The 15334-nt window shown below is 38.9% G+C and overlaps 1 protein-coding gene across 2 annotated transcripts in view; it reads right to left on the reverse strand.

The window, feature by feature from the left end:
* The window catches only part of antxr2a (ANTXR cell adhesion molecule 2a), a 70285-nt gene that overhangs the window by 37992 nt on the left and 16959 nt on the right, over positions 1–15334 (reverse strand). For both annotated transcript variants that reach the window (XM_010750877.3, XM_019272430.2), the window contains 3 exons: positions 13770–13839; positions 6232–6310; positions 5477–5572 (listed from right to left, as the gene is read on the reverse strand). In XM_010750877.3, coding sequence (XP_010749179.2) covers positions 5477–5572; positions 6232–6310; positions 13770–13839 — 245 coding nt within the window. The remainder of the gene's footprint in view (positions 1–5476; positions 5573–6231; positions 6311–13769; positions 13840–15334) is intronic.

Genomic DNA, 15334 nt, shown 5'->3' on the forward strand with positions numbered 1-15334 from the left:
GCTCCTAAGCAATCCCCCCAATCATAAAGTCCTAAGGAGTTAATTAGCTCCAATGAGATACAGAGGAGGAGGCTCAGGCTCAGCTCCAAACCCAGCCTGCGTGGGAGATGAGTGGCAGCATACACACAGAAAAAACCCTAGAAAACAAACAAAACACACCTCTCCCACAGCAGAGTGACCAGCCCGGCGGCATCGTTCATGACAACACTGGATGACATGGCACCTGAGGAGCAGGTTGCTCACAATGTGATTCCACTCAAAGACAAGATGCCTCTACTGGGTTTTTCAGATGTGCAATGCAAAGCAAAGAGCAGCCTGACAGTGACATTTGTCAGGTGTCAGTCAGACGCTTCACATACTGATGTCCAACTTTTCATTGTAGGACTGCTGAAGACACCACTGCCACTCACTCTGTCCATAAAAGGGATCATGCTGGAAGAGCACGTTCCTTCTTCTGTCGTTTCAGGAATTGTGAGTCATCTTCTGGTAAATCATCACTACAGAGAGCAGGGCTATAGCTCCCTGGCTCCGTTTTCTAAAACATTTAAGATGCCTGTGTTATGCTGAAATTATTAGTCAATCAATTGACTAAAAACTGAAAACTATGAGCATTTGCTCCTTTTTCTACATATTAGCATTGTAAACTAATTATCTTTGGATGGTTATCACATTTATTGACAACATCTGTTCAGTATTCAATTATAATGAAAATGAGCTTTAGTACTCTGCTCAAAGGCTCATCAGCAGAGGTTGACAACAAGGGAAATAGCGTGAGAGAAGGCCTCATTGAACTGTCTTCAACCCTCTTACACAATAGTGGACATTAGCACTGCACATAGAGTACAGTAGCCGGCCTATAAATACTGTACATATAATTACAGTGAGGATATATCTCAACCTAAGGTGTGCGGCAAAGTGGAAGACAGACCTTTGCCCATTAGTCATCAAAGACAGATACTTCACTGTCATCACTGGTTATGCATTTGCTAAATTGGTTTTGGAGGGGAAAAAAAAGAGCAATGTAATTATGGCATATCATAGATCCTAACAGCTGTTTCATTCACTGTTAAGTGCAGGAATACCTCTCCACATACTGTTGTCATTAGAATAATGAAAAATAATCAATTCAGGTTAATTAATTGCTCTTTGACACACAACTGGCTGTAACCAAATCCAGTAAAGGTCTACTCGTAGCCTCTCCATACGCTGATTAACATCATTTCAGCCACACCTTACGTTGACAGGATTATCTCTTTTTATTAAGTAATTATGTAACAGATTTCCTGGACATATTGTGGGATAAATAAAGCATTACACAAATGATGGGCTCTGCTGCTCTTTCCCAGCTACCTGATGGACAGATGTGAAAAGGAGCGCTCAGCGACGTAATTAAAACCTAAACCACAGGTCACCTGACATCAGCCACAGCAGCTCGCCAGCACAACCACAACACCAGGAAGAATTGGACCAATCAGGGGCGTTTCAGGGCAACGTCCCCATATGGTTGTCTCTGTAACTGTCCAATTGGACTTGATAATCCGTTCATTCCCAGCTTCAAGCTCAAACCGTGTTGTGTCAAGCTGTTTCAGGCGGCTTATCATGAAAGACTGGCGGCAGGTAGCATATTTGGAAATTTAAAAATAATTTGTGCTATTAACTATGGAAAGGGAACCTGTTTCTAGAAAATAAATCATTCTGAGGGCAAAAGAAACAAGAGAAGATATGCATCTGAGAGCAACGCTGACAACTTCTAACATGAAATAACAGGAAATAATCAGAGATTATTAACATATTAAGCACCAACTGAGTTGAAAATGTGTCCAAAAGTGCATCCAATTTAGCTGTGAATCATTTGTAATTTGGATAAACTGAAGATGTTATTCGAAACTGCATCTCCAATCCTGAATCCTGTGATTTGAACTAAAGGCTATGCCATTCTGAGTTTAATTTCCAAACAAATCATAAACAAAGAAATTACCACTCCACAGCTTGTATGACCTCTCTCCTGGCATCAATCCATGAGGGAGAGAGATAGAGAGAGAGGGGGATTGTGGGAAAGAGGTTGGCCGTGTGTGTGTGTGTGTGTGTGTGTGTGTGTGTGCGTGCGTGCGTGCGTGCGTGCATGGCCTCATCCCGAATGCTGAAACCTGGCAGACTGGGGGTTTAAATATTAACAAGCCACACATGGCCCTCCTCTTCTGCCGCGTCCCTCGATGGAAGGCAACAGCAGCTCTCTCCACCAAGACAAACACGTCCACGGCCAGACATGCTGCAGGGGGTTTACATTTTAATGCCTTTGTTGGTTTTCCAAAATATGCTTCCATCTCATCCTGGATGGGCTCCCTTCAGGTCCACAAAGCCAGGTGACGTCTATCATTTAAGGGGCGGTGTGGGTGAGCAGGAACTGAGGTGCAGCGGGGAGGGTGGTTGGCAATAGAGGAGGGTAAATTTGCCTTTATCAGATCTCAGTAGAAAAAAGCAGACAAACAGAAAAAGACCAGGGTGCACCATCTGTAGCCCCTCTCTCATAGCCCCAAACGATAATCTGTTGTGGATTTTTGTAAAAGTGGGTGAGACTGTTTTTCCGAAGGGGTTGAGGGCACGAGGAGTCTGCAATAGTAGTTTTAATGAATATCCAGGACTACAGAAAAGTTTAAATAATGGATTAAAGGATTAAAAAACTTCCATCAAGTTCAATCAAGTTGTTCAAAGGGAACAATAAAGCAGAGCTCTGAGTTGAAATGCAGATTTGAGACTCAAGTTTCATTTTAACAAACACCCTGTTCACATGGGAACAACCTTCCAACTTCCACATTTAGAGAAACACATTTGCACTTACTAATGAATTTCCCTTTAATCACCAAAGCCTCAGAACTTGCAACTGCATGAGTCAAGATTTTACATTTTGTTCCTTCAAGATTCTCGCACATAGCCATTTACTCATCCACAACCACTCAGTCTCAGATTAATCATAGGTATCATTGAGATTTTATCAACACCGTATCGACTGATTGATACTTATGTGTGCTCTCATTGATACTCCACTATAAATCTAGTAGGTTTAAAATGCAGATAATATACTTCAGTGCTCTGCATTGCATTTAAACTATCCACTATCCACAGAATGTAAACCATAACTAAACATAAGGAAAGTAGTAGTAGTTGGAGTAGGCAAACTAAAAATGTTGCTAAAGGTTAAATTAATGAACAAACAAGGTTCTGCCCTGAATCTTGTCAGTATTACAGTTTCCATCAATTAAGAAATTGTCCAGTTGGACCTCAGTACCCATTCCTACTCCTGAGGTAGAATTAATTTTGTGAAACCATAATGTCCAGCAACAGCGCCTCCCCGCATTCATACAAATTAAGGTCAATGAGCTGTATGATGAGAATTGCAGCCAATATTGGCTTGTTTTTACTGTCTTTTTATACTTTTTATCCCTGAAAACATATTTTCTCAATCAGCTTTTTACTACAGTATGAGCGATGGGAGCCCACAAGAACACAACATTTTCTGGCAAAGTTAGAATGATTTTGGTCATTTCACATGACAGATTTTTGTGCTGTTTTCTTCTGTGCAGTTCTCACGGGGTTGAAGGAAAAACATGTACCTCTGTGCACCAAACTGAACAATATATGAATCATGTGATCGTTATTGGCATAACCAATCACCTCTGAAAAAAAAAAAAAAAAAAAAAAAAAAAACTGTTCTATTCAAGCTGACCTGCCCCAGGTCAAGTTTGACTGTATGGCGCTAGTACTGCTTAAAAACAATCTTAGTTGACAGAGTCTTACTCACTCACTCTCATACTTGACTTCATAGTGAAACGTTTTTGATCCTATTTGCCAGTCAATAAGACTTTGAAAGAGCTTTGTTAAAACTATTATATTTTGTCCAACTCTGATTTAGCAAAAATAAAGTGTTGCTGAAATGAAACATGAAAGGATTAGTAAAAGAAGAATTCTGTTTACCAAAACAAAATAAATATTTTAAGCTGCAGTATAGACAGATTCAACTGTGATTAAACCATAAACAATCCCTGTGATTAGTATGAATCACTTCAGTCCCCAGGTAGGCCTAATGTTAGTCCAGGGCAAACAGAGATTTTGTTAACTTTCTTGCAATCTGTCACTCACATTCTTCTCCTGCTAATCTGTCTCTTGTCTTGTTTCTTTTTGTCTTTGTTCACTTCACTTCACCACTTCTCAGAACTTGTTTGTGATCACATGCAGCCATCAGCCACAGCCATTTCCTGTTTGAGGTTCTTCCTCTGTGGTTGCTAAGCCACTGCGGATGGATGAGGTAAACGGGAGGTGACGGGGTTAAACATATGCTCGACACCACTTCCCTTCAGAGCCAGCTGGTGAGCAATGCAAAACCTGCTGTGTATGAGTGCGTATACCTCAACAACTCACTCCCTTTTTAAAGTGAGTCTGGGGACAACAAAGAAGAGGCCTATATTACTGTTCACTGTATTCATAAAATTTGCCAGGAATAAAAAACTGTCATCTTTCATAAATTTAGTGTAACTTGTGTGAAAACACCTAGCTGCTAAACGTTGGCAGGTTAGACTCACTTGAGACACGGAGCCCCCGGTACTGGATAGGAATGAATGATTAAAAATTTGCCATTGTCAATTCACAAAGTTTATTCAGCCAGTCTTCACTTAACAACTAAAATTGCACTAGTTTATAAGAGGATATTGCAGTTACTAGATTGATGGTGAAATCAGTTGAAAGAGACAATGTGTTCTGCCACCTATCTTGGCAGGTAAGAAGAAACGGTTACAGTACACAAACAAGTACGCAGTCCTTCAACGGGGGCCCAAGAGGCACAACAATATATGTGGTCAATTACACCCCAGATGACTTCTTCAAGCAGTACGAGTGATCTGATAACAATGTGTTTTGGTATTAGGCCCCATTAAGACCCGATTTTACTATTCATTTGAATGGGGGTAGTGTGTTTAGAATGCAGAGGTGCGGACTGCAGAGAGATAGAGCTCTAGTTAAATGACGCAGACAGTGAATCAGATAAATAAAATGTCTGCATTGCCTGATTTGGTCTCACTACAGTCTTAGTTTACAGTTGGATTTACACTCCACTTGTGATCTGATCACCCAAGACGCATGTTTTAGATCACTTCCTCAACTATAATTTTATTGCTACATCTGCCGCAACTGTAACCCAGAGAAGATATTTAGTGCTCTCACGGCTTGTTTTTGCTCTTCGACAAATTCAACATTTAAAGTCCTGTTACTGTCATCCGATCTAGAGAAGGCAGCAGTGAGTGTAATTTATATTATTTTTGATGGCAGGCAAAACAGGAAGCATATGAGTTATCAGGCATGTTGTGCCAGTACAGAACCTGCTGCTGTTGTTTCTGTGTAAACCCAGAGTGAATGAATCATTAGCTCTGGTTGCCCAAAGTTGTTTATGTTTACAGTTGGTTATGAGCAGTGCAGCAACACTCACCACTGTACAGCAAAGAGGCCAGAACCACCACATGAGGGCCAGAGCTAAGAGGCTCAGCAGCACCAGGAAGACTATCGCCACCACCAAACCATCTGACTAGAGGAGAAAATGACAAAAAGTAAATCAGTTTAAAAATTAATTTTGGTGACGATGAAATGAGACAATCAAATCACTGCTTGTTGCTACTGGGTAGCAAACAAAATGGACAGGACAGAAGTTTGTTAGAATACAAAGATACAACCTTTCAATAAAACAATGAATGTGGAAGTCATCAATGAGAACCAAAATGGTACATATTACAAAAAATAATATACAAGTCAATGGTAAAAAAATATAAATATATAGAATTATTATTTTATAAGGTTTTATTATCATTACTATTTGGCTATTTTCAACTTAAGTATTAAGGTCAAGTCAGGTTTCAGTGCTTCCATTTTAACACTACTGAAGTCACTAGTGGAGAAAAACAGACTCATCATATGAATATGCAAGGGAGGAAGCGAGAGTTCTGCTAATTGGGACAAGAAATTGGCAACTATCACGTATTCAAACCGCAATTTGAGCAACAATGGCTAAAACATGAACTGAGGCAATCAGGCTCAGATTATGAAAGAGGGGTGTCCGTTAAAGAGAGCTTTTGTATGAGTCAGTTATATAACATGTAAGGGTGGGAAAATACAGGAACGAAGATCAGAGTTCAGGATCATATCTGATGCTCCCATTACATTTCATATCTAAAAGTAATTCAGACTCACACATGTGGAGGCAGTGATGGTGTAGGCGCTGGAGATGAAGGACTTGCCATTGTTTAGGCTGATGAGAACATCCATAGTCCTGAAAAGCAGAGTTTAATGAGTGTCACAGTAAAAATTGTAAACAATAACAATATATGATAAAAGTAAACTAAACTGACATCAGAGAAAAAAACAACTGTTTAAGACTTCTCCTGGTCTCTAAACATTAACCTCACTCACCATCAAACTGACTTTATAACAACATTTGCTGTCTCCCATTATCAGCTTATTGGTAGAGGTGTATATGTCGGCAGATATGATAAGTGCAAAAATGTTTGTTTATGCTGCATTTTCATCTATTTTGACTTTTATTTTAAACTATAAAAACATAACTTTTTTCAATATCGGTATTTTCTCAAAAGGAAATCATCGGTGGGGTTCTACAAAACATCTCTCATGACTTCCAGTGATAGAACAAAGAGGTAAATTTCACAAGCAAATCCGGTTTTAAAATGAGTAATGAGTCCACGTAAGTGCTCAGTAAAAAACACAATGGGTACAACCTAAATGGTCAAACTCAGAAAGGAAATCCTCTCATTATCACATCCGTCAGCATGAGTGCATGAAGTAACCTGACTAGCGGTAACAAGGCTTGTGAACTCCTATGACTTATTTAGAAGGAAAAATGCAAAGCCAAAATGGGCGCAATTAAAACCCTAATGATGAACGGCACCGCAATTTCCATATGTCCATTACGCCCAATCCAATTACCGCAGATTTAATGAGAATTCAGGATATGGAACGAGTGAAACGCCTGAAATCCTCTCTCCGACAAAAAAGGGGCGAGAGAAAGAAGTACGTGGAGTGGCATTGTGTGTGTGAGGGGCCAGCTGTGAGTGTGTGGTAGCATACAGGGGAGGCCTGCATAAAAAACTGGTGCTGCAGAATAATAACAAGAGAGCTCTTTGCTTTGCTTTGGATTTTGCCTGAGGCAGTGCCTTGGGCCACCAATTCTCCTGTGGCTCAGAACAGATGAGCAACCAGACCATGTGTCCATTACTATGCAGTGTATTCTAAATATTCTTAACTGACTCCTTTGCACCTTTCCTGATATACCCACACTAAATATTTAACATACAGTTCAAGGAACTTTAAAACCAGATGTACTTTTGACACTTCCTTCAACTTGTTGATGCCTCAAATGATAATTTTTCAACCTTTTTATTCTTTATTCTATGCCATATTTTCTCGTCCGACATGTTGATGCGATCCTCCATATTTAAGTGAGATTTTTTTTTTTTTTTTTTTTTTTTACATTTATACCATTCATCTTTGTTTGTAAGGGACAGTTTAGATGGCCATTATTAAAACACAATAAACAAAGTTCAGGTTCAATAAAAGCAGGCAGGTAGAGGATGAATATTCAAAATATTTTTTGAAGTTAGACGTTTAAGTGTTTTGATTGATGATATTGCAGATTACTCTATGAGCACTAATACTCTGCTGCACAAAGCAAAAGTCTGTTAAAGTATAATTCCGGCCTGGGATCCTGAAGCATTATATAAATCCCCAAATTAAAAAAAAAAACAACAACAAACAAACAAAAAAAAACATTCAGAATCTGACAAATGTATGACCAGCTTACAAGAGACAACAGATAGAAAGTGAAGAAAACAATTAATAAAATGTAGAGTTATAAAAACTGCCAAGGTTAGTGAGTAATAATAGGGACTGTGTTGCTGTAGTTTTTGATGAGAGTGTATGCTTAGCATCCATCTTTGTTCAATGTTACATTTGATCAAGTACAAATAACAAAAGTTTAAGTTTAATGTGCAATCTGAAAGATTTGAAAACTCCTGATTTTAAGTGTGAACCAGTTTGCTTCCATCAAAAAACATCCCTTTATGTCCGATATGGATGACTAAAACGCTGCACGCCTCTGCAGCTCAGCGAAGCCGTTCCAGGTCCTTGCATGTTAACTAAGTGCTTGTGCTGAATGGGTGAAGGGAGAGGCTAATTTAGCTGACACCCTCAATCCGTGATAATGGTGGGCAGGTTGTTAATCAAGCTCGAAGTGTGGACCCCGGCGTGTGAAGGAGGAAAGCTCCCAAGCGAGTTACACTGACGAACGCCCCCCCCAAGATATCCTTAATGCACCACAACCTAACCATAGTCAGCGAGGCCTTTTTTCCTTCCTTTCTGAAAACTCTGACTGCTAATTTTGAGTTACTGTTGAGTAGGCAGAATCTGTTCCAGCACAGAGGCATAAGTCATACACTTCTCTTTTTCCAGGAATATTAACAAAAAGGATGATTAGTAATCAGATAACAACATCTACAAAAGTGGTTATTGTGTGCATTTCAAGTAGTGCTGAAATCAGTTGGTTGACATAAAATTATCTTTGACTATTTTGTCAATCAACTAACACTGTATATCTGAAAATGTTTATGCCCTAAATTCAATTTTTTTTAAATTTTTTATGTTTGTGACTACCATTACTGAATGTTACTCAGAAAACAACGAGCAGAACACAAAATAAAGGAGACAAAATCCGTTCAAAAGAATGAAAAAAAGACAAGTGAGTGACTTTAAAAAAGGATCAGATGATTAATATTTAAAATAACGCTGTCATTTAATTTTTCCATGGTGAAAGCCAGTGAGTGACACTGAGGAGAGAGCTGCAGCTGCTTGTTGGGTCGATTGTTATGTTTGAATAAATGGAAGATGAGAGGGCAGACTGTCATGGAGCACAGGGATCAATCAAAATTAGGGTAGAAAGCGACACAGGCTCCCAGGGACACCAGTTGAATAGCAGAAGGCTTCTTCCTGCTGCCGATCTCTGGCTCCATGTTGGAAAAACTTCTGTCCCCGGGCTCGCTGTAATCTGTCAGAAAGTAAGCCTGCCATGACACTAAGCTTTGGTGATGCAATACAGCTGGAGTGGCTGACAATGGTGATGCTAATGGCTTTCAAACTTCCCTTAAAGATGTGAAAATTGAAGAGAGTGAATAATACACAGCAGAGCATATGCAAGGCCTGTCACTTGACATCCAGGAGTCATCACTCTCTGCGAGTTTGCGTGGCAGACGATCTGACAGAGGGCAGGAAACTCGATCAACAGGAGGGATCGCCTCATGAAGCCCTGGGACCAGATGAGAAGTTGTGTTCCAGAGTGAGACATCCACCATTTGGAAAGAGTGACAAGCACAAAACTGACTAATGCTACAAGATTAAAATCTAATGATTTTCTGGTACAGCAGCTGGTCACTTGAAGGACCAGACCAATTTGTTGCACCATACAATTCCTTAACTACAAATCTATACTTTTCTTCCCTATACTATTTTGATACATGGTATACATTTGTCTTACCAATCAAGCTAGCCATTTATTTTATTAATTTCTGTATCAATTTACTGACTTACTTTCTTGAGTTGTGTAATCAGTCTCAGTGAACATCATCAATTACACATAATTGAAGCAAATTGCTGATACATTTTCAGATCATACAGAAATCAAAAAAGAGCACTCTTTGGTTGAAATAATAATTAATATGCACACAGTGTCAGATTGTATTTATCAACAAATCATTTTTAGGCTTGAAGGCACAAAAATAATTTCTTCAGTTGATCTATAAGTGTTGGACTTAAAGAATATTTGTCACTTAGGATCAATGGTTGAAGTATATTTTCTGAATTGTATTTTTCAGTTTATCGCTTATTTTTTGTTGTCCAGTGCCAAATGAGACATTACAAAGAGAGCCAGTTCCAGCTTCATCATTTAACAGTAAATCATTGCACACCCGACATGTTTGTGCCCCAATATGGAAGACAATCAAACAACAGGGCAGTTCTGTCCTGAACATCTTCACATCCCTACTGGAGCAGATGGAGTGATGTTGCTGCTAGCAGCAGCCCTGGGACAGCCCGTTTTAATTATTGACGATCGTTAGCATTAGCTACTGTACCTGCTTTGTAAAGCAGGTGTCGACTCCCCCCTCAGTTATTTTTTGTCCTCCACCGTTATTGTGAAAACACCAGGTGAGGACATGCTGCTGCAAGAGCACAGCCACTTAACCTCTCAATCAGCGCCCCAGCAGGGTGTACTGGGTCTCCTAATGGGGATATACAGAGGGAGGAGGGGCCGGGTTGGGGAGGGAAGGAAGGGCATCAGCAGATGCCAGTGTTTCAAGCTTGATGCCGCAGCTGTCAGCACAGATGATGCCTCTGCCGTGAGTGCTTCTACACAGCTCGATGACCAACTGAGGACACTGTGATTCCTGGACATCAAGGCTCGATGTGGAGCTGCCTGTTCTGAGTTCCCGATGGGACATGAAGCTGCAGCTGAGCACCTCAAATCAGGTTACTGCTGTATCTGAAATATGTTCCACGGCAACTCAAGTAGCATTCGCTGAGGAGAAGGTCTCATGTGTAACAAGACATGGCTAAAAATGGGAAATGGGGAGGAGGACGAAAAGGCGATTCTTCTTCGGCTGAGTAGAGCCATGTTAACGGAGCGCCCTGTGTGCCGGGAGCGGTGATGGAGCAGAAGCAGGCAGATGGACGGAGACAGAAGTTTCCAGGCTCCGCCATTGCACGCAGGTGGTCCTGGGTGCAGGGATTGTCAGTGCATGGTGAATTATTTAAATGGGGAGCGTGGAAAAGGGAATGGCTGCATCTGTCGCACATCCTTTTAAAGCCCCTCCAGCAGATGTGTTTACTCACCGCCCGTACCAGCTAACTACTTAATGGGTCACCATCGGCAGCCAAGAGTTAATTAAGCAGGCCTTTTGCAAATGGCAGGCACGTAGCAGCAGCATCAGCTCAGGTCCTATCAGGTCGTAGCAGGCGTTGTAGGCCTGTGGTTTTACAGATGTAGTCGCTCAAGTTCATCTTTTTACTGCATCCTTGGCGAGTTGATTGAAAGATATGAGGGTTTGCTTTGTCCTTCAGATTTCTATTCAAGAGAGAAAATCTGGATAGAAGGAGAATTTCTCCAGTAGCTGCTACTGTAAAACCAGCTGTGTTTAAAATGTTGCTTTTTCTTCACACTGATAAGTGAAAAAAAATCAATTGCCCTCCCACTGCATTGTGTGAATGTTCTATATTACTAAAATTACGTCAGCTGGGAGATAAAATGTAGTTTTTTTAGCAGCAGGAGGATTCACAATCTTTTTAATTAGTTGTTTTATTATCTGCATTCGGTTGCAAATGTGACTGAAAATAATGGTAAATAAATTAGATGAAAAAAATTTTTTTAAATAGATGTTGAGATGTTAAGTGGTTAAAACATGGTGGACAGAGAAAAACGCAAAGTACTCCCTAGATAAAAATGCCAAACAACAATACCATTATCTTTTTAGAATTGTTTTAAAATATATTTTAATTAATATATTAACTAATATTTAATACTTACTCTGTGATCATCATCATTTTAATGGACTTGCTTAAAGCTCATCCTTATAATATCTGCATTCTCAAAGTTAGAAATAATAGCAAATCTTTTTTTTTTTTTTTTTTTTTTTTTTTTAAATGCATGCTATCCAACGGGGACAATACAAGTAAACGTGATAGACTTTTCAATTCAGAGGAAAAAAATAAATGGACAAAAGAGAACATGTTCAAATGCATGTTTCTGTGGACTGTATGTACTGCTTTGACATACAGGTGCAGAAGAGCACATTTCTGTGCAAGATTTGTGCGTATGTTGTGTGTACTATATAGTGTAGTGTATTTGTTGTTAATCACTCTTTCATTTATGTATTAAAAACTAGAACTGAAAACATGACTGCACGTCTCACTGTTTTACATCCTTTCAAAAACTCCTTTTTCAGCAGGGTCTGTCAGCTTCTGGCAGAAAAACATGTTATCATGAGCAGTTTGGACGTTAATATGAAAGGATTATCTGAGGTGAGGTTCAAGTTGATTTGGAGTAGTTACAGCATCGCCTTCATCATATGATACATAATCTGTTTTAGAGCTGAAAGACCTTCAGGAGCCAGCGGCACTCATAATCATACATTTTTGATTGGATTAGAGTCATCGAGGACATTAAAATCTGTTGTTCCATCTAGAATGCCTTAGCGATCATCTGTTAGGGTTTGAGATTATAAGAGATGATGTTAAAATCAAACAATAGCTATCCAGCCAGGAAAAAATATGCATATTTACACTGTTTTCACTTAAATCTTTGTGGGTTGTATGTATGGAGTGTTATTCTGTCAGCCTCCATCGACAATGTTTACTACATCTTTATGCTATGCCAAGCTCTTAATCTCTTCATCTACTTTTTTAACATACAGATGATTTATAGATTTAGAAGTTGTTTATCTGCACAAAAAAAAAATGTACATATAAAACCCAGAGACGCAAAGAGGACTGAAACATCTTATCTAAATATAAGACAGATGCGTGTTTTATATAAAAAACAACTCCAAAACCAAACACAGGAAAGCAGCACAAAAACAACAAATGCCTGAAGAAGTAAAAATAAAGTTGAAGTATCTGTTAGTCTGTGTAGTTTTGCAAAGACATGACATGATTCACCGATTTCTACTGATACAAGCTTCTTCATCTCTAGATGCAGCAACACTCAACAAACTACACTCCTTTTCTTTATTTCACTATATTATGGCAACATAAGGGTTTGCAGGAGAACATATTCAATCTTTTTAGATGGTCCCATTTATAGAAGAGTTCATAGAGAGATGCCTGTCATTAAAACTTCACACATTTCCTGTTGTCCACATGCCAGGATCACAACTTAAATACATCTACAGACACACTGCCCTCATGTTAGCTACATATCAGTTATTTTGGAAAACGTACTATTGCTATATTTTTCCTGCATACCTTACATATTTGCAGACGTGTCAATTTTAACTGTTGTTTATGCACGCTTACTATCAGGTAAAAATGAAATATGGGATATTAGGGTCTTTACTGTTTACTGTGTTAGTTTGCTTGAAAAATACAAATTTTCTCTATTTCTATTTTTATGTGTGATTACATAACAAGCAAAACCTTGCTTTCACTATCACTGGTCTATCTTGGCATAATATGTGGTGATCAGTTTGAAAAAACAAAGAATGTTGTTTGTATCAATGAGTTGCTACACACAACTATATAAAGTATTATACACTATTTCTTAGTTATTTAATACTATTCTGACATAGTATTTTGTATAAAACCCTTTATTTTGGTTGTCATCCCACCATTATTTGCCATTTCCGTGACAAAAACAAAATCATGTCAGGATGGAAAAGCAGGACACTAATGATGTCTTCTTCTCAGGTGCATTAAAACCAATGCAGACAAAACTCTGCAACACATTACTGTGTAAAATGAAGAATTGATATAAAGAACACAACTGAATTAACGGTGAATTCAATCAATTAACAGAATAAATAAAATCTAATAAGAAAATTAAACTGGAAATGAAGAAACCTGCAGCATATCAGCAGTAGACTACGTGATTGGCCAATATCTGTTACTGATATTTTGCATTTTATGCAACACGAGTAACCAGCACTACCCTCCAACAGAAATCCCAATCTACTTACTGTCCAACTTCATAGAGCTTTGGTGCCGGACACAGCAGATAGTCATTACGCACAGCACTTGGCTTATGATCTGTAAAAACAGAAAAGAAGACAAATTAACTCATTGGATGACTCCAATACAAAACTTCCCAGACCGTGTGACACATTTAGTGAAACAGATCACATGTACTTCTGCTGCTGTAACATTTTTATTTGTCTGTATATGTGTTTGCCTTCAGACAGCTGATGCAATTTGCTTTTATGACAAATAAGCTTTTGCAACATTTGAACAAGTCAGAATTGTAACTGTAAACGACAGCAGCATTAAACCTTAAAAAATTATATTTTGCTTATTTTTTAACATTTTGTGAGCTAAAAAAATAAAATAAACAATGCCTTATTTACTTTGAAACATGAATTTAACCCTACATATCATTTAATAATTAATTATGAGCAATATTTGATGATCATCTGTCCGTACAATGAACCAACAATGCTCATGTGAACTCTCCTTGGATCATATACATTTCTATTTAAACTAAATATCAGTTGTGATTTGTCTGTGTGTGTATGCGGGTGTGTGTGTGTACATGTGGGTTTGGTTGACTGAGATCTAAACCATCTTCAGCCATGGAGGTCGTTCAGATTATTGATATTTCTTTTCTGCTTGTCTGCTCAGGGCTCCAACTGGTTTGGTGATGGAGAAGACTGTAGCATCTGTTCCACATATGTGGTGTGTGTTCCATAGTTGCCATGATGCCTGTCCATAATTATAAGGTGCCCCACTGTTAAAAAGGTCTGGGCTGAACACATGCAAAAGCCAATAAGGGAATAAATAGCCCCAAGTGGGCGAATGTGAGACAGCCTAAACTGAGAAAGGACTAACAGGAAGACATCTGCTAATGGCCACTTCCTGATTCGGATGAAGTTCTTATTTAAAAGAAAAAAAATATGCTCAAGTGTTTTTAGTCGAGTTGAAATGTTGAAAATCAAAAATAACTTGTCAAGGAGGGAAGTGTTGTCATTGGCAGTCGTCGATCCCACAGATCCCACGGCCAAATGAGAGCTTGAAAAGATTGGCTTTTTGTGCCAAATCCCGTTTGCTTCCTTAAAAAGGATTTCTCAGCAGAACAGACTGCAAGCTCAAAATAAGGAGCACAGTGACCTACATACCCTCCTTTCTTCTGTTGTATTTAGATCATATAGATAGGGAGCTGCTATGAGAGAACAGATATGTTGGGACAAGAGTTTGTTTTGCCACGTCCTTCCTCTGAACACCCACCATCAATTCATGTCGCAGTAAGTTGGATATGATGTGTTCAGTTTTAAGATTTGTGCAAGAGACGTGACGTATTGTAACTCCACACCACGGACATAAAATGCAATAAAACACTATGAATCCCCACGGTTCCTGATATAAATCAACATGTACGACATTCAGAGGGTGGAGAGTGTGTTACTGCAAGTCAGCAACTTAGTGGCTTTATTATATCAGACTATACTATATTATACAGTATAGTTTCTCTCCAGGTATACAGATAAATACAGATAAAACTTATTTAACTCATAAATTAAGAATGGATACA

Source organism: Larimichthys crocea, chromosome III (genome assembly GCF_000972845.2).
Source record: "Larimichthys crocea isolate SSNF chromosome III, L_crocea_2.0, whole genome shotgun sequence".
Lineage (NCBI taxonomy): Eukaryota > Metazoa > Chordata > Actinopteri > Sciaenidae > Larimichthys > Larimichthys crocea.